The sequence below is a fragment of the Oncorhynchus mykiss genome, chromosome 3, assembly GCF_057628025.1.
Source record: "Oncorhynchus mykiss isolate SJ-2025 chromosome 3, ASM5762802v1, whole genome shotgun sequence".
NCBI lineage: Eukaryota > Metazoa > Chordata > Actinopteri > Salmoniformes > Salmonidae > Oncorhynchus > Oncorhynchus mykiss.
The window spans coordinates 46,927,765-46,954,858 of NC_143024.1; the positions used below are offsets into that span (position 1 = coordinate 46,927,765).

Consider the following 27,094-nt stretch of genomic DNA (forward strand, 5'->3'; position numbering starts at 1 on the left):
AATATTCGTCCGCCATTCAATGTATTGTTTAAGGCGACCTAAAATAAATGAGGATCCCCTGTAAACGCCTACAGCTTCCTTACGATGTCGCCATTGCTGTCAATTTCTGACTCATGTATCCTTGGTTACAACACGAATAGACCCCTCCTTTCTTGAGGCGCACCACAGTATGTTGTGAAACTGAAAAAATGGACGATGATTTCCAGACTTGCTGCTATCGAATACAGATCGCCCCGTGATCAATTTGATACATCATTAACGTTTATTAATACCTAAAGTTGGTTTAGAAAAGTCGTTTGAAGTGATTTGTAAAAGTTTATTGGCGACTTTTGTAATTTTAAAAAGTGACGTCTTGTTGCGTCTTGTAAATGTGCTTTTTGCAGCATCAGACTGGCCTTCAGCCAGGATTTAATCGGGAAAAAGACCCAATTGTGATGTTTATGGGACATATAGGAGTGCCAACAAAAAAGCTTGTCCAAGGTAATGAATGTTTTATATTTTATTTCTGTGTTTTGGGTAGCGCCGGCTACCGCAAAATCTGTTGTTTACGTGTCGTGCTGGTATTTTGGGGGGGTGCATGCTATCAGATAATAGCTTCTCATGCTTTCGCCGAAAAGCATTTTACAAATCTGACTTGGTGGCTAGATTCACAACGAGTGTAGCTTTAATTCAGTACCTTGCATGTGTATTTTTATGAAAGTTTGAGATTTATCGAGTACTATACTCGAGTACTATAGGTGGCGCTCTGAAATTTCCGCTGAGCTGTCCCTGTGCAGGGACCACCTCCGTAAGAAGTTAAAAGTTCATCAACTTTCAAAGCAGATTACTTTCCCATTGTTCCTCAACTGTATTGTATGGTATACCATTTTCTAGCTCTGAGTCTCTACTTTTATCCAATGAAAAACACAATTTGAAATTTTGCTACATAAGACCGAATCGAGCCAGTTGGTCACATAAGTTACATTTGATATGGTTACATAAGACAGAAAGTTATTTAACTTGTTATGGCTGCAGGATCCCCATTAGCTACTGCACATGCAGCAGCTACTCTTCCTGGGGTCCACATAAAATGTACAAATACACGACAAAGTACAGAACAGTAATAGACAAAAACAACATAAGATATTACATTAAATGTTAAATCATAAATACAAATATAATTACAACAATTACAGCTGTGAGTATTTTTGGGTAAGTCTCGCAGAGCTTTCCACACCTGGATTGTGCAACATTTGCCCATTTCTTTTTTTCAAAATTCTACAAGCTCTCACAAATTGGTTGTTGAACATTGCTAGACAATCATTTTTAGATCTTGCCATAGATTTTCAAGTAGATTTAAGCCAAAACTGTAACTCGGCCAACTCACTGTTTATTGGTAAGCAACTCCCGTGTAAATTTGGCCTTGTGTTTTAGGTTATTGTCCTGCTGCAAGGTGATTTAATCTCCAACAACTGAGACTTTTTTATTTATTTAATCCGTTTTAATTTCAGGTTGTCACACAACAAAATGTGGAAAAAGTAAAGTGGTGTAAATACTTTCTGAAGCCATTGTGCATATTGTTATATACAGGGCAGTTAAATGGGATCTTTAGAAAGGGGCGGATGGGGAGACATATAACACAACAAGGTTGCGTGTTTGAATCTCATCATGGACAAAATTAACATTTTAGCTCAACTACTTACCAGGTTTGTGGTCAATTCCATTTCAATTCAGGAAGTACACTGAAATTTGCTTTACATTCGGATTACCTGGAATTAAAATGGACTTGATCCCAACCCTGCTACCTACTAGTTTTAGCTACTTTGCAACTACTTAGCATGTTAGCTAAGCCTTCCCCTTCCCCTAATCATAATCTAAACCCTTTAACCTAACCTTAACCCTAACCCTAAACTTAACCCCTAGCCTAGCTAATGTTAGCCACAACAAATTGGAATTTGTAACATATCATACGTTTTGAAAAATCTTAACATATTGTACGAATTGCAATTCATAAAGTATTGTACGAATCGCATTTCATAACATATCATATCATATGAAATGGATGATGGACATCCACATGAATACATACCATACGAAACTTAACATGTCAAAGTAATTGGAGTGTTACGTTTTTTTTTATTTTACTATCTTACATCTACCATTGAGTCCAGGTTTCCAAAGTTCCCCATCGCCACCACAGTTGCACATTGCTTTCATAACCAGAAAGGAAAGGAACATAGTGGGAGGGATTTCTATAAAAAACACACTTGTATGGATCATTGGGCAGGAATGAGGACTCATGTCTACATGCTGTTTTCATGCTCTGTTGTCTTTTATTGATAGATTCTGTTTGTACAAGGAATGGATTGTTTTGTATGAAAGGATGGAGTGGGGGTGAGAAAGACAGATCAAAGAATAGGAAAATAGTGATCTTACCAGACCAAAAATAAATGAAGGATTTGGCTATGCTATGTCTGTCCAATTCCCTTTGTTCTTTCACCACACCCTAGGGACACACATAGCCACATTGACTCCCTGGCTTTTATTAAAACATTTATTTAACCTTAATTTTAACAGAGGGTCTTTTCTAGGTGAGCCCTGTGTACACAATACACATTGAAATGTAAAACTACACATCCATATATATACACAACAAAATGAAATGCCCTAGGGCAGGGCTCTCCAACCCTGTTCCTGGAGAGCTACTCTCCTGTAGGTTTTCGCTTCACACCAGTTGTAGCTAACCTGATTCAGTTTATCAACCAGCTAATTAATATAGTCAGGTGTGCTAGATTAGGGTTGGAGTGAAAACCTACAGGACGGTAGCTCTCCAGGAACGTGGTTGGACAGCCCTGCCCTAGGGGAACCAATTCTTCCAACTTTAAAGTATTTTGGATATCATTCCACACATAAGGTGCAAAAAACAAAAGGCCGATTGGCCCTCCTCAGTAATGGTAGGGATCTCCAGAGTTAACCACCCGATTCCGAGTCCTGTAGTCTGTACTTCTGTAGGTTAACAATGAAGATATATAGAGTGGAATTTTCTGCAATGGGGCTTTATAAACAAAAAGTGTGTGATTAATCGATCTACGAGACAGACAGACAGGCAATCTTAAGTTTAACCAGGGACTGTTGATATCTTCCCCTCTCCCCCCTCTATGTCTGAACCCTCTCTCATGGAAAGACATAAATATTTCCTTTGACAACCTGGTCAGATGTGCCTTACCATGTTTCCATCACTAACATAGAGAGGCGACTACCTACATACAGACTCGAATCATTGGCCACTTTAATAAATGGATCACTTTAAATAATGCCACTTTAATAATGTTGACATATTTTACATTACTCATCTCATATGTATATACTGTATTTTATAGCATGAATTGCATCATGCCTGTGCCGCTCGGTCATTGCTCATCCATTTATTCATATGTACATATTCCTATTCCATCCCTTTAGATTTGTGTATTAGGTAGTTGTTGTGGAATTGTTAGATTACAGCACTGTCAGAACTAGAAGCACAAGCATTTTGCTACACTCGCATTACATCTGCTAACCATGTGACCAATAAAATTTGATTTGATTTAATCTGTGAGTATTTAAGGAGCAATTATCTTTCCCTGACTTGGTAATGGTGAGTGCAAGGCCTTGGCATCTAAATGCCAGTTCCTGACCAAAAAGGAAGGGGTGGAGGCTAGTATTTTTATAGTTCCAAATAAATGATCTCTTGATTTGTATATATGACAACCACTTCTAAAGGTCTGGCAATCCAGCGTTATTTAATACGTTCTCATAATGTATATTTTATTTCAGTCTTAAATCTTAAATCACTGCATGCCCAGACATTTATTTTCCAATGCATTTTTTTTCTCAAAGTAAAGTAACCTCTGATTAGAATAAACTATGCACATATGGAACGTTTAATTGGTAAAGTGGTCCTCAGTAAAATCTATAGACTGTTGTTTATTGAAACAAATGTTTTGAATGTCTCCCTCTTTAAATAACCTGCAGCCCTAATGGCCGAGACAATTAAAGATGAGCCTGCAATCAATCTCTCATTGAGTGCTTTAGCTCGGCAGAGAATAATTGCACCTTCAATTAAACTGTGAAGGTATTTCTAAGTTGTCTACCATAATGTCTGATCCCTCTGCTTCTGATTTATTTCAACCTTTCCTCCCAAAAGGCTACTCTTCTACTCCAGCTCGGGCTGATTTGCTATCTCTGAGAAATAGCATGAGAGCCATGGTGACTTAGCACACTAACCAATTTGTTCAGTGTCACACAAACACACAAAGGCATACAGTGGCTTGCAAAAGTATTCACCCCCCTTGGCAATTTTCCTATTTTGTTGCCTTGCAACCTGGAATTAAAATGTATTTTTTTGGGGGGGTTTGTATCACTTGATTTACACAACACGCCTACCGCTTTGAAGATGCAAAATATTTTTATTGTGAAACAAACGAGAAATAACGCACAAAAAACCTGAACTTGAGCGTGCATAACTATTCACAATACTTTGTAAAGCCACGTTTTGCAGCAATTGCAGCTGCAAGTCTCTTGGGGTATTAATTTTATAAGCTTGGCACATCTAGCCACTGGGATTCTTTCCCATTCTTCAAGGCAAAACTGCTCCAGCTCCTTCAAGTTGGATGGGTTCCGCTGGTGTACAGCAATCTTTAAGTCATACTACAGATTCTCAATTGGATTGAGGTATGGGATTTGACTAGGCCATTCCAAGACATTTAAATGTTTCCCCTTAAACCACTCGAGTGTTGCTTTAGCAGTATGCTTAGGTTCATTGTCCTGCTGGAAGGTGAACCTCCGACCAAGTCTCAGATCTCTGGAAGACTGAAACAGGTTTTCCTCAATAATGTCCCTGTATTTAGCTCCATCTATCATTCCTTCCATTCTGACCAGTTTCCCAGTCCCTGCCAATGAAAAACATCCCCACAGCATGATGCTGCCACCACCATGCTGGGTGGTGAGAGGTGTTGGGTTTGCGCCATACATAGTGTTTTCCTTGATGGCCAAAAAGCTCAATTTTAGTCTCATCTGACCAGAGTACCTATTTCCATATGTTTGGGGAGTCTCCCACATGCCTTTTGGCGAACATCAAACGTGTTTGCTTATTTCTTTCTTTAAGCAATGACTTTTTTCTTGCCACTCTACCGTAAAGCCCAGCTCTGTGCAGTGTACGGCTTAAAGTGGTCCTATGGACAGATACTCCAATCTCCGCTGTGGTGCTTTGCAGCTCCTTCAGGGTTATCTTTGGACTCTTTGTTGCCTCTCTGATTAATGCCCTCCTTGCCTAGTCCGTGAGTTTCGGTGGGCGGCCCTCTCTTAGCAGGTTTGTTGTGGTGCCATATTCTTTACATTTTTAATTATGAAGTTAATGGTGCTCCGTGGGATGTTCAAAGTTTCTGATATTTTCTTATAACCTAATCCTGATCTGTTCTTCTCCACAACTTTGTCCCTGACCTGTTTGGAGAGGTCCTTGGTCTTCATGGTGCCGCTTGCTGGGTGGTACGCCTTGCTTAGTGATGTTGCAGACTCTGGGGCCTTTCAGAACAGGTGTGTATATATATATTGAGATCATGTGACACTTAGATTGCACACAGGTTAACTTTATTTAACAAATTATTTGACTTCTGGAGGTAATTGGTTGCACCAGATCGTATTTAGGGGCTTCATAGCAAAGGGGGTAAATACATATGCACGCACTACTTTTCCGTTTGTTATTTCTTTTCATTGCACTTCACCAATTTGGACTATTTTGTGTATGTCCATTACATGAAATCCAAGTAAAAATCCATTTAAACTACAGGTTGTAATGCAACAAAATAGGAAAAACGCCAAGGGGGATGAATACTTTTGCAAGGCACTGTATACGCTCACACGCATTCACAGACAGGACAGAAATATCAGAAAGATGTAGGGCGGCCCAGACCCCGAAGTGACTCTTATCACCTGAATGCAAGATGGTTTATTGTCTTCCCCCGGAATTCAGCATTCTCTCTGTTGCTCTCTGTTGACTTTACATTCTGTAGGTCGGATATCTGATTGGAGGTTAACTCTGCAGTAATACTATTGGGTCAACAACTCAAATTTTGAATCAAAACATGGTCAAATGGTGATACAAGGATCTTCTCTCCATTGTCTCTTTTGCTTTATTTGTTTCTGACCTGCTCTCTCTCTCTCTCTCTCTCTCTCTCTCTCCCCTTCCCATGGACTTCTTGGGGCACGACATTTCAGGCTATGACTTATCTTTCTCTATCTCTGATCATGCTAGTATTGCCTTGTAATTTTTATGCCTTGTATGTGAATCCATTCATTTTACAATGATATCCCTTTCCTGCAGTCATATGATCAAATCACACTCTAGTGGCCTCAAGGATGGAATGTTAATATTTTTCATAATTAATACACTTTTTTTACACCTCGAAATCCGTGGTTTATATGTCAAACGTTTGTGTTATATTTCAGTCTTCTGTGATGTATGTAAAGTGTAATATTGGGATGCAAACTCATAAGTGAATCTATATCTGACATGTTACAGGTGTTTTATTTCTTTAAGACCATAACCATGTGTGTAAGGTGTATACTTTTGTTTCAAATTAGACTTGTATAAGACTACCAAGAAACACTCTGTGTGACCCTGATTTAGCCCACTGCTGTAAAAGGTTAAATATCTGCTTTTGATACAGACCATTCTTAGATCTTTCTTGACCTTTCTAAAACTGTTACTTAACTATAGTGTAATGCATATTGCTAAATACTCTTTATGGAGTCAGATATTCAGTTTAATAGACTAATTGCATAGTCTTATCAACTGCCAGATCTCCTCTGACATCTCACCAGTCATTATCACCGGCAGCTCTATGGTAAAAAGCATCTCGGTTCCCGGGGCAAAATCTTTGTGCTATCCTGGGGTTCGGGTACAGAACATTACTAGGTTGCTTCCTACATGCACATTCCAACTGGCAAAGGTAGTTCAAGTTACTTTTTGTATACCAAACTGAATAAAGATTTCTATCTGGCAGTTACTATACCGGTACCCCTTGTATGTAACCTCATTATATACACTGCTCATAAAAATAAAGGGAACGCTTAAACAACACAATGTAACTCCAAGTCAATCACACTTCTGTGAAATCAAACTGTCCACTTAGGAAGCAACACTGATTGACAACAAATTTCACATGCTGTTGTGCAAATGGAATAGACAACAGGTGGAAATTATAGGCAATTAGCAAGACCCCCAATAAAGGAGTGGTTCTGCAGGTGATAACCACAGACCACTTCTCAGTTCCTATGCTTCCTGGCTGATGTTTTGGTCACTTTTGAATGCTGGCTGTGCTTTGACTAGTGGTAGCATGAGACGGAGTCTACAACCCACACAAGTGGCTCAGGATGGCACATTAATGCGAGCTGTGGCAAGAAGGTTTGCTGTGTCTGTCAGCGTAGTGTCCAGAGCATGGAGGCGCTACCAGGAGACAGGCCAGTACATCAGGAGACATGGAGGAGGCCGTAGGAGGGCAACCACCCAGCAGCAGGACCGCTACCTCCGCCTTTGTGCAAGGAGGAGCAGGAGGAGCACTGCCAGAGCCCTGCAAAATGACCTCCAGCAGGCCACAAATGTGCATGTGTCTGCTCAAACGGTCAGAAACAGACTCCATGAGGGTGGTATGAGGGCCCGACGTCCACAGGTGGGGGTTGTGCTTACAGCCCAACACCGTGCAGGACGTTTGGCATTTGCCAGAGAACACCAAGATTGGCAAATTCGCCACTGGCGCCCTGTGCTCTTCACAGATGAAAGCAGGTTCACACTGAGCACATGTGACAGTCTGGATGTCTCCATGTGCTCGCCAGAGGTAGCCTGACGGCCATTAGGTACCGAGATGAGATCCTCAGACCCCTTGTGAGACCATATGCTGGTGCGGTTGGCCCTGGGTTCCTCCTAATGCAAGACAATGCTAGACCTCATGTGGCTGGAGTGTGTCAAAAGTTCCTGCAAGAGGAAAGCATTGATGCTATGGACTGGCCCGCCCGTTCCCCAGACCTGAATCCAATTGAGCACATCTGGGACATCATGTCTCGCTCCATCCACCATCTGTTGCACCACAGACTGTCCAGGAGTTGGCGGATGCTTTAGTTCAGGTCTGGGAGGAGATCCCTCAGGAGACCATCCGGCACCTAATCAGGAGCATGCCCAGGCATTGTAGGGAGGTCATACAGGCACATGGAGGCCACGCACACTACTGAGCCTCATTTTGACTTGTTTTAAGGACATTACATCAAAGTTGGATCAGCCTGTAGTGTGGTTTTTGAGTGTGACTCCAAATCCAGACCTCCATGGGTTGATAAATTTGATTTCCATTGATCATTTTTGTGTGATTTTGTTGTCACACATTCAACTATGTAAAGAAAAAAGTATTTAATAAGAATATTTCATTCATTCAGATCTAGGATGTGTTATTTTATATATATATACAGTGCCTTGCGAAAGTATTCGGCCCCCTTGAACTTTGCGACCTTTTGCCACATTTCAGGCTTCAAACATAAAGATATAAAACTGTATTTTTTGGTGAAGAATCAACAACAAGTGGGACACAATCATGAAGTGGAACGACATTTATTGGATATTTCAAACTTTTTTAACAAATCAAAAACTGAAAAATTGGGCGTGCAAAATTATTCAGCCCCCTTAAGTTAATACTTTGTAGCGCCACCTTTTGCTGCGATTACAGCTGTAAGTCGCTTGGGGTATGTCTCTATCAGTTTTGCACATCGAGAGACTGACATTTTTTCCCATTCCTCCTTGCAAAACAGCTCGAGCTCAGTGAGGTTGGATGGAGAGCATTTGTGAACAGCAGTTTTCAGTTCTTTCCACAGATTCTCGATTGGATTCAGGTCTGGACTTTGACTTGGCCATTCTAACGCCTGGATATGTTTATTTTTGAACCATTCCATTGTAGATTTTGCTTTATGTTTTGTATCATTGTCTTGTTGAAAGACAAATCTCCGTCCCAGTCTCAGGTCTTTTGCAGACTCCATCAGGTTTTCTTCCAGAATGGTCCTGTATTTGGCTCCATCCATCTTCCCATCAATTTTAACCATCTTCCTTGTCCCTGCTGAAGTAAAGCAGCCCCAAACCATGATGCTGCCACCACCATGTTTGACAGTGGGGATGGTGTGTTCAGCTGTGTTGCTTTTACGCCAAACATAACGTTTTGCATTGTTGCCAAAAAGTTCAATTTTGGTTTCATCTGACCAGAGCACCTTCTTCCACATGTTTGGTGTGTCTCCCAGGTGGTTATGGCAAACTTTAAACAACACTTTTTATGGATATCTTTAAGAAATGGCTTTCTTCTTGCCACTCTTCCATAAAGGCCAGATTTGTGCAATATACGACTGATTGTTGTCCTATGGACAGAGTCTCCCACCTCAGCTGTAGATCTCTGCAGTTCATCCAGAGTGATCTTGGGCCTCTTGGCTGCATCTCTGATCAGTCTTCTCCTTGTATGAGCTGAAAGTTTAGAGGGACGGCCAGGTCTTGGTAGATTTGCAGTGGTCTGATACTCCTTCCATTTCAATATTATCGCTTGCACAGTGCTCCTTGGGATGTTTAAAGCTTGGGAAATCTTTTTGTATCCAAATCCGGCTTTAAACTTCTTCACAACAGTATCTCGGACCTGCCTGGTGTGTTCCTTGTTCTTCATGATGCTCTCTGCGCTTTTAACGGACCTCTGAGACTATCACAGTGCAGGTGTATTTATACGGAGACTTGATTACACACAGGTGGATTGTATTTTTCATCATTAGTCATTTAGGTCAACATTGGATCATTCAGAGATCCTCACTGAACTTCTGGAGAGAGTTTGCTGCACTGAAAGAAAAGGGGCTGAATAATTTTGCACGCCCAATCTTTCAGTTTTTGATTTGTTAAAAAAGTTTGAAATATCCAATAAATGTCGTTCCACTTCATGATTGTGTCCCACTTGTTGTTGATTCTTCACAAAAAAATACAGTTTTATATCTTTATGTTTGAAGCCTGAAATGTGGCAAAAGGTCGCAAAGTTCAAGGGGGCCGAATACTTTCGCAAGGCACTGTATGTATATATATATATATATATATATATTTTTAAAAATATATATATATTTATATATATATATTTATATTTATATTTATATTTATATATATGTATTTATATATATATTTATATATATATATATTTATATATATATAAATAACATTTGATTTGATTTGTTTCTTGTCTGATCTGGGATATGTTTCGATTTCCCAGCTATCTTTATTTGTAAACCTATACAAGGCCCTCTTGTAAAATAGTTTTATCTCAATTTGACTCCCTGTTTAAGTACTTGCACATTACAGTAGAGTGGCTCGGGCATTTTGACAAACAATACGTCAGGGCTGCACTTCGATCATATGTGTGGGCAGGCTGCCCTCGATGCTGGGAAAACAAACCTTGCTGCCGTGTCTAATAACTGTCTGACTATTACTGGCGGGCGGTGATTTGATATTGATTGGATGTCACTGGCGCCCACAGACCTCCACCTTATTCTACCACAGGATTGGGTACGGAAGCCACCTGTCCCCATAGCCACATGACCCTTTGTTTGCTGTATTATCTGCTGTTATATCTTTAGAGCTGCCTCTGTCTAGAATCCTGAATGGGTCCTGTGTCCGGCAGCACATTGTGCCTCCCGATAATGCCATTATTTCCCCAAGACCTCAGGGGCTTGTAGAGAACTATAGAACGTATCCATCTATTCCTCTTTTCCTCTCTCTCTCTCTTCAATTCAAATTGCTTTAATGCCATAAGGACACAATGTACATATTGGAAATTAAGCGATTCATTTACAGTATTAATGTCATTACAATAATAATAATAATCAGGATTATCAACAGGATAATCAGAAACAACAATAATTAAGTATAAAAAGAACCATACATTTGACAATAACAGTGGCATAGAGGACATGTGCAGGGCTCTCAGACACAGATCATCTTAATTGGAGCGGCAGGTAGCCTAGTGGTTAGAGCGTTGGGCCAGAAACAGAAAGGTTGCTGGATTGAATCCCAGAGCTGACAAGGTAAAAATCTGTTGTTCTGCCCCTGAACAAGGCACACCCAGTAGGCTGTCATTGACTGACTTGCCTAGTTAAATAAAGGTTAAATAAAGGTTAAATAAATAACAAATAACAAATAAAATCAGGCAGCAATTTTGTGCACTGCCAACCCACAGCTCTCTGCTTCCTCCCCCAATGGGTATCCTATTCTCATCAAAGATGTCTTTGGAACCTTGAATAATGGTTTCAAATTTGTAAAATGACATTTCATTGTTTTGTATTTTTTTTAAACTTTTTGTTGTGAAATGCCAGGTTTTGCTTTGTCTACCCTTTTTCAATTGCAAGGCTGTGCTCACAGAGCCTGAACATTGTCAAGGCTTTTCTAAGGTTTTGATCAGTAACCATGGTCAAATAGTTTTCCATGGTGTACTGTCAATTTAGGGTCAGATAGCTTGGCATTTTGCTTTGTGTTTGTGTTTCCCAATAGGTAATGTAGTTTTGTTTTGACTGTGTTATCATTTTTGTGTATTCTGATTGGATATTCTGGAACTGTGGTGTTAGCAGAACAGGTCTGTGAGCTCAGGATCAGCCAGATGAGGTGACTCTTTTCTTTGCTCAGCAGGGCTTGGTAAAAGTAATTTTTATTATTAGTGGATATTGGCCTAATTCTCCCCTGCGTGCATTGTTTGCAGTTTTCCTCTGGACATCTGAGCAATCTTACAGAACTCTGCATTCAGGGTTTCAATGGGTTGTTTTTTCCCGTTGAGTTAAATCTTGTTTTGCAATTGGGAACCCACACCTCGCTGCAATAAAGTGCAGTTGGTTCAATGACATATTCAATTAATTTGAGACAAATTTTCAAAGGTGTTTCAATTTGAATTTGTTTTTTAATGTCGTAGAATGCCCTGCATGCTTTCTCAGTTAATTTACTGCCTCATTCACTGTATGTGTCCAGTTGAGTTTATTTTTAAACCTACGTTATTGTAGTGTGTACAGTACTCCATATATTTTGTACCAATTGAGAACTTTGGTCTAATTCCCTGTGATCTGGATCTTCTCTAGAAAATCATTATTTGGGGGTTACTGCTAGGGTTCAGATCTGGCAGTACTGCTCTAGCAGGTCCAGGCTCTGCTGTAGGCCATGTGCTGTGGGTGACAACAGGCACAGGTCATCTGTGAAGAATCACCTTTTAGAGTCCAGGTGCTGGGGATTTTCTAGAATAGTGGTCAATTCACTGATGTAAATATTGAAAAGTGCCAGGCTGAGATTTGTAACCATGGCAAAGGCCCCGCCCCTGGCTAAAGAATTCTGTCCTTTTCTTGCCAATTCTCATGCCGCAGGTATTGCCAGTATTGATTTAATTACGTCATATGTTTTACCCCCTATACCACTTTCAATAACTTTGTAGAACAGTCCTTTATGCCAAATAAAATCAAATGCTTTTTGGAAACCTAAATGTTGGTCTTATTTTGGTGGACATATTTATCTATCAGGGTGAACAGGGTGTAAAGATGATCAATCGTGCAATGTTTTGTTATTATTCCATTTTGGATTTTACTCAAGACATTGTGCTTATGAAGGACGTTTAGAAGTCTTACATGTTAAGGACACCTGCTCTTTCCATGACATAGATTGAACAGGTGAATCTAGGTGAAAGCTGTGAAGCCTTGTTGATGTCACCTGTTATGAAAGACAGGTTAAAGAAGGATTTTTAAGCCTTGAGACAATTGAGACATGGATTGTGTATGTGTGCCTTTCAGAGTGTGAATAAGCAAGACAAAAGATTTAAGTGCCTTTGAACGGGGTATGGTAGAAGGTTCCAGGCGCACCGGTTTGTGTCAAGAACTGCAATGCTGCTGGGTTTTTCACACTCAACAGTTTCCTGTGTGTATCAAGAATGGTCCACCACTTAAAGGACATCCAGCCAACTTGACACAACTGTGGGAAGCATTGGAGTCAACATGGGCCAGCATCCCTGTGGAACGCTTTCGACACCTTTTAGAGTCCATGGGGGGGATGGTGTTCCTAATGTTTTGAATACTCAGTGTATAGTACTACAGAAAACCAGGTTACTGTTTATATAAATGCCTCTGTAATTGTTAGGGTTTGAGATATCAGCTGTTGTACGAAGGGCTATACAAAGAAAAAAATATAATACATTTGATTTGATTTTGATTTGATTTAGGGTCAAATTTGTATCCATTCTTAAAGATTTAGGTCCTCTCTTTTTCCCTCACCTATCTTGTGGGTCAGTAACTGTGCAATTGTGTAGAGCTTTGTGATAATAATTAAGATCTCTGCCTCAGACGGAGGACAGTTTGATTTGATATAAATGCCTCAATTGTATAAAGGATAACAGCAATCAAATTTGTTTCAAGATTTATCACTCCAAGCTATCTCACTTTTTTGTTTTTATTCTACTTCCCAGGTCCTGATCGAAGCAACTGTTTCCAGGGAGCGGCGAGGCTACATCGCCATGGATGACATCATGCTCCTGACCTATCCCTGTTGTGAGTACCATCACTGATGTAGAAGAGGAGGGAGGTGGTTGGGGATTAAGGAGCAGTATAAAATAGAAAATGTAGAGACAGATACTGTATAGAGAGTGAAATGTAGAGAGTTAGTTCCATATGATAAAGAGGAGGAGAACGCTAATGGAAGCTTGACCTTTTCATTGGTTGATTGCAATTGGGGTCCAGGTTTGATGTGAATTACATTTTCCCTAAACACTCTTCAGCTCCAGCCACTCCCCTGTGATTTAGTCTCAAGAGCACTCATAATTTGCCCAACTGACTCAAGGTTAGAGATAGAAACCTATTTCGGATTTATCCCACAAAGTAAATTAACCCTCTAAGTATGCAGAACTTAGAGGTATAAACTGCTCTTTACCTCTTCTCTCCTCTGTATTATATACTGTATTATGTACAGTGATTATTGTATTGTTGCGTTTGTATTTTTTTTTTTAAATGTAGCTCTGTGAAGAGATCTTGCTCTCAGCATATCTACCTGTCAAAACAAAATATTATCCATTAGTTGCCATGCAGTTGCCATTTTTTAGATACATTTTCTAGAATTAAATGGCAAAATGTGTATTTTGCAAAAGCTGTTCCTCTAGGAGAAGACTTGTGGTGTTTTTGTCACTAGGTGGTTTCCCACTGCTGTTATACAGTGGTTAAGGCTGTCTGTTTGTGCACAGTGTACCTGGGATAACACAGGCTTAGTGTGCTATCAATCCTAGAGGAGTAGAAAAGTCATGGGAACAGCAGTAACGGCAGTGGCTAACACTACCTGAGCTTAAACCCTGGACAAAGCTTCTCCATCCCTGTGACATGTTTGCCCCCCACTACATACTGCTGATCAAAAGTGATCTGACAGCTCACTCATTTGGAATTCAGTTAACACCTTTAGTCCAGTTACAGTTGAAGTTGGAAGTTTACATACACCTTAGCCAAATACATTTAAACTCAGTTTTCCACAATTCCTGATATTTAATCAGAGTAAAAATTCCCTGTCTTATGTCAGTTATGATCACCACTTTATTTTAAGAATGTGAAATGTCAGAATAATAGTAGAGAGAGTGATTTATTTCAGCTTTTATTTCTTTCATCACATTCCCAGTGGGTCAGAAGTTTACATACACTCAATTCGTATTTGGTAGCATTGCCTTTAAATTGTTTAACTTGGGTCAAATGTTTCTTGTAGCCTTCCACAAGCTTCCCACAATAAGTTGGGTGACTTTTGGCCTATTCGTCCTGACAGAGCTGGTGTAACTGAGTCAGGTTTGTAGGCCTCCACACGCTTTTTCAGTTTTGCCCACAAATTTTCAATAGGTTTGAGATCAGGGCTTTGTGATGACCACTCCAGTACCTTGACTGTTGTCCTTAAGCCATTTTTCAACAACTTTGCGACCAAGCTTTAACTTCCTAACTGATGTCTTGAGATGCTTCTTCAATATATACACATAATTTTACCTCCTCATGATGCCATCTATTTTGTGAAGTGCACCAGTCCCTCCTGCAGAAAATAAGCCCCACAAGATGATGCTGCCACCCCTGTCGTTCACTGTTGGGATGGTGTTATTCGACTTGCAAGCCTCCCCCTTTTTTCTCCAAACATAACAATGGTCATTATGGCCAAACAGTTCTATTTTTGTTTCATCAGTCCAGAAGACATTTCTCCATAAACGATCTTTGTCCCCATGTCCCCATGTGCAGTTGCAAACCGTAGTCTGGCTTTTTTATGGCGGTTTTGGAGCAGTTTCTTCTTCCTTGCTGAGCGGCCTTTCAGGTTATGTTGATATAGGACTCATTTTACTGTGGATATAGATACTTTGTTTCCTCCAGCATCTTCACAAGGTCCTTTGCTGTTGTTCTGGGATTGATTTGCACTTCTAGGAGACAGAACGCGTCTCCTTCCTGAGCGGTATGACAGCTGCGTGGTCCCATGGTGTTTATACTTGCGTACTATTGTTTGTACAGATGAACGTGGTACCTTCATGTGTTTGGAAATTACTCCCAAGGATGAACCAGACTTGTGGAGGTCTGCAATTGTTTTTCTGAGGTCTTGGCTGATATATTTTGATTTTCCCATGATGTCAAGCAAAGAGGCACTGAGTTTAGGTAGGCCTTGAAATACATCCAAAGGTACACCTCGTATTGACTCAAATTATGTCGATTAGCCTATCAGAAGCTTCTAAAGCCATGACATCATTTTCGGGAATTGTCCAAGTTGTTTAAAAGCACAGTCAACTTAGTGTATGTAAACTTCTGACCCACTGGAATTGTGATACAGTTAATTATAAGTGAAATAATCTGTCTGTAAACAATTGTTGGAAAATGACTTCTGTCATGCACAAAGTAGATGTCTTAACCGACTTTCCAAAACTATAGTTTGTAAACAAAACATGTTTGGAGTGGTTGAAAAACGAGTTTGAATGACTCCAGCCTAAGTGTATGTACACTTCCAACTTCAATTGTAGATATAAGTGACTTGTGCTTGAGGTGAGGTTATACTCTGGGCTTTTCTTTTCCTTGTCATGAGGGTTTTCGGTACCGTGTAATTGGAGGATCATTTTTTTGCATGGATTTTTGTATACTGAACTACATTTTAAACGCAACACACAACAAAGTTACAGTTCATAGAAGGAAATAAGGCAATTGAATAAGTTCATTAGGCCCTAATCTATGAATTTCACATGACTGCGGCAGGGGCGCAGCCATGGGTGGGCCTGGGAGGTTACATGCCCACCCACTTGGGAGCCAGGTCCACCCACTGGGGAGATAGGCCAAGCCAATCTGAATTAGTTTCCCCCCCCCACACTCCTCAGACGATCCTGCAGGTGAAGAAGCCGGATGTGGAGGTTCTGGGCTGGCGAGGTTACACTTGGTCTGCGGTTGTGAGGCTGGTTGATTGTAATTCTCTAAAATGATGTTGGAGGCGGCTTATGGTAGAGAAATGAACATTCAATTCTCTAGCACCAGCTCTGTTGGACATTCCTACAGTCAGCATGCCAATTGCACGCTCCCTCAAAACTTGTGGTACTGCACATTTTAGAGTGCCTTTTATTGTCCACAGCACAAGGTTCACCTGTGTAATGATCATGCTGTTAATCAGCTTCTTGATATGTCACACCTGTCAGGTGGATGGATTATCTTGGTAAGGGAGAAATGCTCACTAACAGGGATGTAAACAAACAAACATTTTAGAGAAAAGCTTTTTGTGCATATGGAACATTTCTGGGAACTTTTATTTTAGCTCATGAAAAACATTACTAACACTTTACATGTTGCGTTTATATTTTTGTTCAGTATAGTTTCTACTGTATCGTTTTATAGACACCATGTGCCATGGAGACCGGAAGGGATTTCAATCAGAGATGCTGACTGTGTCTCTGCCTAGCCACCCAGTGGTTCCCCGCGTTTCCCATGGAGAGCAGATGGTATCTTCTACACCCCGCACCCCCAGTGCTACCATTAAATAATTTAGACTGTCTATGGTGGCACACGGCCAGCCTGCACCATTTGTCATAAGGAAAGGAGACAAAAGCGGAGAGAAAAAAAAGAAGAAAAGCCACCAAGCTCCTTCCTTCTTGCAAATTCTGGTTGAAACTGCTAAGCACGCTTGACATTTCTGTTGTAGTCTCCATAGTCCTAGTCTTTGACTCTGAAACCAGTGTTGCAGTCAAATTAAATATTTATCATGGTAAAGAGTCCCCGGGATGTGATCTGACACATTTATACTACCAAGTTTTTCAGTTAACAGAAGGCCCAGTTTTATCACATTCATTTTTGTGTTTGTTTATGCTGGCTCATAGCTACGATTAATTATGAATTAACCTTAGACGGGGGACTCGTCCATGGGAAACTTGACCACCTGTGGACTACAAACGCAAGAGGCATCCCCGCCTCTCCCCCCTGCCTATTTACACAAAGTAGATCAACAAATTCTCTCTCTCTCTCCCAGAAAGCAACAATGTAATGAAACACTGAACATGGAAGAGCAGGAATTGAAACATTCGCCTCCCTCTTTTTGATTTCACTACTACTCCACCACTAAAGTAACGTATCCTGTCTACGTTGGGTTGTCCTCCGTTTTGTGAGAGCCTGTGCTGGAGGCTCTAACCCAGTGGTTAGGCTCTGCGGGAAGTCTGTCTCATAGAGCTGTGGAGGAGCAGGAGAGCTCCAGTGTTAATCACAGTGTAGCTGGGTGGGTTTGCTGCTGAGGAACCCACACTCACTGCGGAGCTCGATGCATCAAGCTGGGTTCTTATTAGAAGAGTGCTGCTCTTTCATCAGCAACAATGTTCTTGAGCCTGATTTCGCAATTGTCTGGGGATCTGGTTAAAGGATGTTCACTTAACTTCCGTTGATGCCTGTGTTATAACTTATCGCCACAGTGAAAGGTTGTCGAGAATAGTAGCCGCCAGCAATTCATTTCTAAGTTGTGTATTGGATGACTTCTCTTTGTGAGTTTATTGTAGGACAATAAAGGGAGAGAACAAGCAATATGTCAGTATGTCAATGAGTCCTTCTCCAACCAGCTGTGAGGTCCTTAATGGGAGACAATTAGTCTCTGATTTTTATCTAATTTAACATGCAAGTTTGAATTACTTTGTCGTATAATGTGAAAAGCTGCCAACGGTGACATTTTCATACTTTCACACACATCTCACACTGGCAATAAAGCTGGAACAAAGTCCGAATGATGATAATTTACTGCAGCTCTTTAGAAATCATGAAATGTAGTATTTAATTTTTTATTTAACTATGCAAGTCAGTTAAGAACATATTTTTATTTTACAATGACAGCCTACCCCGGCCAAACGCTCCCCTAACCCGGACGACGCTGGGGAAATTTTGCCCCACCCTATGGGACTCCTGATCACCGCCAGTTGTGATACAGTCCGGGATAGAACCCTCTAACACTGAGATGCAGTGCCTTAGACCGATGCGCCACTCGGGAGCCCTAGTATAGCTGCATAACCCTGAAATTGAAGGAAGGGGGTGTTTTGCCACACATAACTTCGTAAAATGTATTTTAAATAAAAGCATTTATTTTGTTGGTCTGCCTGGCCAACATTGGGATTAGCTGTCTGTCACGGCACAGCAGTCATTTGATTTCTGCTCTCTCACTCTGTTCCAACAGATAAGGCGCCCCACTTCTCCCGGCTGGGAGATGAGGAAGTCAACGCTGGGCAGAATGCAACCTTCCAGTGTGTGGCATCGGGCCGGGCATCGGAAGCTGAGAAGTTCCTACTGGAGGTCAGTGGGGATTTAGGGGCACACCCATAGTATTTATTTTCTTTCAAATACTTTTGAGAGTTTGATTGAGTCTGTCTGGAGTGGCAGGTGGGTTTGCACTTTTGGGTTCATTTTCAGCTATTGAATTGGTTCCATTGAGCCAGACAAGCTCAATCAAGCGCAGCTGAAGTATTTCAAAGAAACCAAATACTATTTGAATGCAGGTCTCTTTGGGAATACCAGCACTTTTGAGTTCTACTTTAAGTGTATTTGTAGTCATGCCATTAAAGAGGGAAACTTGAAACGATGGGTCAGTGTCTTTGAATTATATACATGCTTGTGTTTGTATTCAAATTCAGCAGAGCATTGGGGGGAGTTTTAATGCTACGCACCAGCCTTGAAGACTCTCCAGCCCAGCACCTTTCAAAATCCAGTTTGCTCATGATTTCACAGTGCTCTACTTTCTTCACAGCCTTCTTCCTTTAGAGGGCTCTGTTTTTAATATCCCTTTTTCCTACTTGTATGCTTTATTCATGCAAATTCCATCCCTCTGAAGGTCAGGAAGGCCGCTGCAGTGCATGTCTGAGTGAATAACATTCATTGGTTTTAAAAACATTACGTATGAAGACCTGATGGAAGCTTTCAAAGAGCATTGTGATAGTCTTTTGTTTCCAGGCTCTGTCTCTCACAGCAATTACCAGGCAGCCACACATCCACGACTCTTACCACCACCACCACAGTATGTGTTAATTACACCATGCAAGCCTTGAGGCGCAAGGCACAACATTGTCTTCAACTTTGAGACCTCAAAGTAGTGGAGGCGTCCCTGTCCTTCCTTCAACGTTACAAAACCTTTAACATCCGAGTGAGAATGATATCAAACAAACCATTATGTAACATCACAAGGACAAGGACAGATGCCTCCAGTAGGGAGCTGTCATAACGGCACTAACATTTGCAATAACAAAAGTCCTCAAGGCTCTTCGATGCCTGCCTTCCCCAAACAGCATGAGGAGATACATGACTGGGTGTCACGGCTGCCATTTTAGATGAGGTTGCTTCCCCTCCCTGTTGTTTTGTTGTTTTCATGTGATTGTTGCATCTGCTGTGTGTACCAGCTGCGACCCAGTCTCACCATGCCAACTCCTGCCAGACTAAACAGATAATTTGGTAGTTTTCTCAGTAATTCGCTCCAGCCTGATAGTTTACATAATCCGTCTCAGGCTTATTTGATTAACCTGATTTTCCTAATATCCTTTTGTGGAGGGAGAAACATCTAAATAGATAAAAGAAGTAAGCCAAGGGCAGTAGACACTGAAGTCTATGATTGAGGGTTTGGTTTGTTTTTGGTATGACCACCAAACCAGACTGGTTGCCACTGCTTGACCCTAATCAGAGTTTGGGTGTTTACTTGTGACAGTTGGGGCTTCTGTGGTCTGTGGCTTTCAAGAGTTTACAAACATACAGACAAGTCCACTGTGGCTTTGGACAGCACAAAGACTTACACACATCCAGTCATCCAAGCGAACAGAGAAGGGGCCTAGCTCATCCCACTTGCTTCCCAGAGGACCCCGGGCCAATGTCTTCTCTGAGACTGATTCTGTTTACTCACCAGTTGTTTTTCAATGAAAAAGAAAGAGAGAGAAGAATGTGTTGATAGGGAAGCCTGCTATTTCACACACTGAAAAATACCTTGGCCTACACGTTAGACTAATGTTAGGCTCAAGGTGGCCTGTTGTTGAGACTATAGGCTTGAAGGATGCTTGTGGTGATAATGGAAAAGAACAATGTGAGAAATGCCTTGAAGGGTTTAGTGGGATACCTCCTTTCATTCAACAATATCTCTACTGCAGCTTTCTTTCCCAGCACCAGTAGTCTCTTTTGTTTTTGTTATTTTTTCTCCTGCGCTCTCTCTCTCTACCTTTGTCACGCCCACTCCTTCTCCGTGGTATATTCTGGCTTTGAAGAGCACTGGTGTCAGAGTCATTTTCTCTCTTTCGTTTCCTTTTGCTCTGTACCAAAACATGAAAGCCTACCCCATGCTATTCATCTGCCAGACGACACATTAGAGTGACTACATGGTGAAACATTAAGCCCACCAGGCATACACTTTTAGCTACTCATGTGGATTTAAATGTATTGGCTCCGTAGTGTTTTGCAGGACTGTGTGAGTGCTGGGTGATGCTAACTGACTACCGGCACCTGCGCTGAATTAACTAATGGCCCTCATAACCAACATTGCTCTCATAATCATTATTATCTTGACACGATTTCATTTGTTTGTATTAAAGGATACCTGAATGTAATTGTACATGTTTACCACAGAGGGATGTCCCCTGCCATTCAAAAGCAGCATTGCCGTTCTTGACACAAATCGGTGCGGCTGGCACCTACTACCATACCCTGTTCAAAGGCACTTAAATATTTTGTCTAGCCCGTTCATTCACCCTCTGAATAGCAAACATACACAATCCATGTCTCATTTGTCTCAAGGCTTAAAAATATTTCTTTAACCTGTCTCCTCCTTCATCTATACTGATTAAATTGGATTTAACAGGTGACATTTATAAGGGATCATAGCTTTCACCTGGATTCACCTGGTCAGTATATGTCATGGAATGATCAATGTTTTATACACTTAGTGTATGAGCCCAATACCCCCCCCCCCCCCCCAAAAAGCCTGAATTAAAATAATGATTGTGCCATTATACAAAACATAGCCTAAAAGCCAACTGCATATTACGCACGGCAGAAAAACATAATTGGTCTAGCCTACACTCCAAAATGTAAGTTATTCCATAATAATTGTCTTTGAGTGTGGACTGTATTATTATGCGTTCTAGATGGACTGGTTACCTTATGCTACGCTCCAAACGAGAATATAAGTATTGTATAGTATTGTCACGCCCTGGCCATAGAGGCTTTTGTCACGCCCTGGCCATAGAGGCCTTTATTCTCTATTTTGGTTAGGTCAGGGTGGGCATTCTAGTTTCTTTATTTCTGTTTTCTATTTCTTTGTTTTTGGCCGAGTGTGGTTCCCAATCAGAGGCAGCTGTCTATCATTGTCTCAGATTGGGAATCATACTTAGGTAGCCTTTTCCCCACCTGTGTTTTGTGGGTAGTTGTTTTCTGTATAGTTCATTTGCTTTACAGAACTGGTCGTCTTTCACTTTGTTATTTTTGTTTGAGTGTTTTGATAAATAAAAATCTTGAAAACTTACCACCCTGCACTTTGGTCCATGCCTTTGGACGAGAGACGTGACAAATATTAGGCAATTTTTAAAAAATATATTTGATAATTAATAGGCTGATCCATTACCTTTAGATACATAATATCTCATCACTGTGCATTTCCATCTCCTCTCTCTACTTTCTAGAAAGCACAAAGAGAGGGGCTGTCAAGAATGTAATAAAATATGTTTTGTTGTGAAAACAGTGTGTTGGAGAGCCCATGGCATACTGAGTTTCGGTGGAATATCACCTGTTGCGCAGCAAGGCTGCGTGCTCCTCAAACGGTGCGGGGAGTGAAATAAGTGTTATTATACTGAACAAAAATATATTCTCAACATGCAACAATTTCAAAGATTTTACTGAGCTACAGTTCATATAAGGACATCTGTCAATTGAAATAAATTCATTAGGCCCTAATCTATGGATTTCACATGACTGGGAATACAGATATGCATCTCTTGGTCACCTATACATAAAAAAAAGGTAGGGGTGTGGATCAGAAAACCAGTCAGTATCTGGTGTGACCATCATTTGCCTCATGCAGCGCAACACATCTCCTTATAGAGTTGCATAGAGTTTATCAGGCTGTTGATTGTGAACTGTGGAATGTTGTCCCACTCCTCTTCAATGGCTGTGCGAAGTTGCTGGATATTGGTGGGAACTAGAACACGCTGTTGTACACGTCGATCCAGAGCATACCCATACATGCTCAATGGGTGACATGTCTGGTGAGTATGCAGGCCATGGAAGAACTGGGACATTTTCAGTTTCCAGGAATTGCGTACAGATCCTTGCGACATGTGGCCGTGTATTATCATGCTGAAACATGAGGTGATGGCGGCGGATGAATGGCACGACAATGGGCCTAAGGATCTCATCACGGTATCTCTGTGTATTCAAATTGCCATAGGTAAGATACAATTGTGTTCGTTGTCCATGGCTTATGTTTGTTGTCCATAGCTTAACCCAAACGCCACCATGGGGCACTCTGTTCACAATGTTGACATCAGCAAACTTGGGTATGCTTTGCTATCTGCCCAGTACATTTGAAACCATGAAAAGCACACTTTTCCTGCGTGCCAGTTGCCATCAAGGGTGAGCATTTGCCCACTGAAGTCAATTATGACGCCGAACTGCAGTCAGGTAAAGATCCTGAGGACAATGAGCACCCAGATGAGCTTCCCTGAGACGGTTTCTGACAATTTGTGCAGAAATTATTTGGTTGCGCAAACCCCAAGATTCATCAACTGACCAGGTGGCTGGTCTCCGACAATCCCAAAGGTGAAGAAGCCGGATGCGGATGTCCTGGGCTGGCATGGTTACACATGGTCTGCGGTTGTGAGGCTAGTTGGACGTACTGCCAAATTCTAAAACGACAACAGCTCTGGTGGACATTCCTGCAGACAGCATGCGAATTCCTCAAAACTTGAGACATCTCTGGCATTGTGTTGTGTGACAAAACTGCACGTTTTAGAGTGACTTTTATTGTCCCCAACCCAAGGTTCACCTGTGTAATGATCGTGCTGTTTAATCAGCTTCTTGATATGCCATACCTGTCAGGTGGATGGATTATCTTGGCAAAGGAGAAGTGCACACAAACAGGGATGTGAACACATTTGTGCAAAACATTTGAGAAAATAAGCTTTTTGTGTATTTAGGAACATTTCATGGATTTTTATTTCAGCTCATGAAACATGGGACCAACATGTTGCGTTTATAGTTTTGTTCATTGTATAAACCCAGACATTTCTATATTCAATCCCATTTGAAAGTTTTGATGGTTGCCCTTAAAAAGAGGAGGATCCCAGATGCTACTGTATTTATTCCTCAGCTGCTCATATTAAGCACGTGCTCTACTATAAAACCAGAGTAGTAACTTACCTGGCATGATTGAAAAACGAACTGTGACAACACACCTCCATTCTCTATTTGAGTGCATACGGATGACATGTATTTTTACTCCTGGCCCTGTTCCCGCCCATTTGATAATGAGCCATTTTCAATAGAAACAAATTTTAGCCGGTGTGAGTAAGACCACAGCCGATGTGGCGGGTCAACATTCACAAGGCCGCTGGGCCAGACGGATTAGCAGGATGTGTACTCCGAGCATGCGCTGACCAACTGGCAAAGTGTTAGAATAGTCTGATGGGTGATCACTTGATGAGAGGACAGCGTGCACACGTTTGAGCAGCCCGAGGGAAGGAACAGATCACAATAGCCTATAGTAGCATCATGCAGCCCATATCCTGTATGTTTTGATTTCTAAGACATTCTAAGGTTTGTATCATTCACAACTAAAGTTGCCAAATAAGTCTAGCGTATAGAACCTGGTTCAAATGGTTACTTTTACGCTCAATATAGCCACTTCCTATGCGCACTCGCTCTGAAATGGGAATTATATCCTTCTTACTAGAAAATCATGTTATATAAAATAATGAAACAGGACTATCTTGTCTCCTAAATGAATTAGCCTACTGCCTATGGCATGGTGCAAAAATATATTTTCTTCATATCATAAGGTTGTCTTTAGAGCTGCCAAAAAATAAATGATGGATTTATTGTGATAGTGTATATTTAATGGATGTATTAGACTTTTTAAAATGTAGACGTTCCAAAGGAGCACACCAGTGGCTTGTATGCTGCTTGTATGCGTCGAGGCCTTGAGATGCAGTTATTTACATGAAAATAACCGGCTGACTAAATGTCATGACTGCTACAGCACTACCCTTACACTGCAAAGGCCACAGACTTTTGTGGAGCAATAGGAAACGATGGTTCGTGGGAGGCAGTTGTTAAAGTGTTCAGAGAGTCCCTGGTAAAAGTCCAGGTTGGGGCAAGGAGAGGGACGGAAGCAATACTCTTACATTGGATCACTCAGTTGGGCTCTGCCCAGCTGCTGGGGTTCTGTGGAGAAGGTTGTCAAAGGGGGGTGAGTGTAACCGGTGTGAAATGGCTAGTTAGTTAGCGGTGCGTGCTAGTAGTGTTTCAATTGGTGACATCACTCGCTCTGAGACCTTGAAGTAGTTGTTTCCTTTGCTCTGCAAAGGCTGTGGCTTTTGTGGCGCGATAGGTAACGATGCTTCATGGGAGGCAGTTGTTGATGTGATTCAAGCCCAGGTTGGGGCAAGGCGGTAAATGGAAGTAATACTGTTACATTTGCAGCTGTGTGTCTGTGTGCAAGAATGTGTTTGTGAGTGTGCTTGTTTATGTCTGACCCATCCTGTTTTTTCTGTCCCCTCTCTCCAGAGGCACAGTGGGGACGTGATAGCTACAGCCTTGGTCAAGCACCTGAGTCACCGGCGCTTTGTGGCATCATTCCAGGTGGACAGTGTGCAGCGCAACGACCAGGACTTGTACCGATGTGTCACCCAGTCCTCCAGGGGCTCTGGGGTCTCCAACTTCGCTGAGCTCATCGTCAAAGGTAAATTCGCTTGCCGTCAGTCAGTGGGGTCTAGGCTAGGATCTCTCAAGATCCTGTACTCTAGGTCTATGAACCAAAGGTGAACTGAATAAAGCTGATTTAGTTATGTTACTTTGTGTTAGCAAAAGCAGTAAATGTTGAAAATGAACATTTACATAATCTGTCATAAATTTACACATCCCACACACTTCTCAGCTGTGGTATAATTAAATCAACACATTTAAGTGCTTGATTGATATTATCATATAGACCAGGTATTCCCAAACTGGGGTATGTGGAATGTGGTCGGGGGTACGCCAAATAAAAATGTGATTCACATAGAAAATTAATTTAATTTTTTTATATCTATATCTTTTTTTTTACATTTTAAAACAGTCCATTTATATTTTCCAATGGGCTATACTTTTTTATGTTTTTTTTCTCACCTGAGTAGCCTCGTTTCACTACCAAAAATAAAATTAAACCATCTAGTGTTCAGCAAAATAACAAATACAGGTAGCCTAGTCAAATAAGTAACATCCAATCACATTAACCGTTACTCTCTCGCGGGAATTCCATTAACAGTCCGTATGTAGGCAAATGTAGCTGCTGCTCATTCCGTTTGCTCGAAAATTGATAAATGGTTAAAAAAAGTAAGGCCTGTGTCCATAGACACATACCAGCAGTACTACACCTGCACCTGTCGACAACACAAGTTGTTCTGCTTCCATGAGCACATCCAGTGCTAGCATCAGTAATTCTACATTTATTGTTTGCCCAGCTAGCATGGACACTGACAGTTGTGAATCTGATGCAGCCGAAGAGCTACTGCCCCCTTACCCGGGAAAGCATCAAACAGACCGGGACGTTGGACCATCAAAGAAGTGTAAATATGATGAGAACTACATTGATTTGGTGTTCACTTATATTGGGAGTAGTGCCTTTCCTCAGCCACAGTGTGTTATATGTGCAAAAGTACTCTCACAACTCGATGAAACTCTTGCGCAGACATTTAGAAACAAAACATGCCAATTAGAAAAATAAGCCACAGGAGTTTTTTGAGTGAGAATTAAGACAGTAAGTCATGTATAAAAGCAACAGATACCATTAATAAGAAGGGGCTGGAAGTGTCTTATGTGGTGAGCTACTGAGTGACTAGGATCGGCAAGCCCCCATGCTATTGTGGAGGACTTAATTATTCTTTCTGCCGTGGATATAGCTGGGACAATGCTGAGGGAAAAGGACAAGAAAACTATACAGACAATGCATTCATCAAACAACACTGTTTCACGACACTCATCAGTGACTTGGTAAGAGATGTTTTTAAACAATTACTGCTTCGCATACAAGCCAGTGAATTTTATCAGTTAAAGCTGGATGAGTCAACAGATGTGGCGGGCCTGGCACAGCTCCTGGCAAATGTCTGTTGCGTTTATGGGGGTTCAATTAAGGAAGATATCCTCTTCTGTAAACCACTGGAAACCAGGACAACAGGAGAGGATATTTTTAAAGTACTGGACAGCTTTGTGACATCAAATGGACTTTGATGGTCAAGAGGTGTTGGTATCTGTACTGATGGCACAAAAGTCATGACAGGGAGACATAGTGCAAGCAGTTGCTTCCAACGCCACTTAGGTACACTGCAGTATC

The 27,094-nt window shown here is 41.2% G+C and overlaps 1 protein-coding gene across 14 annotated transcripts in view; it reads left to right on the top strand.

Moving 5' to 3' along the window:
• Positions 1 to 27,094, top strand: part of ptprub (protein tyrosine phosphatase receptor type Ub) — a 361,002-nt gene that overhangs the window by 189,685 nt on the left and 144,223 nt on the right. For all 14 annotated transcript variants that reach the window (XM_090229389.1, XM_090229392.1, XM_090229391.1 and 11 more), the window contains exons 4-6: positions 13,503 to 13,584; positions 18,719 to 18,834; positions 25,291 to 25,465. In XM_090229389.1, the coding sequence (XP_090085515.1) occupies positions 13,503 to 13,584; positions 18,719 to 18,834; positions 25,291 to 25,465 (373 nt within the window). The remainder of the gene's footprint in view (positions 1 to 13,502; positions 13,585 to 18,718; positions 18,835 to 25,290; positions 25,466 to 27,094) is intronic.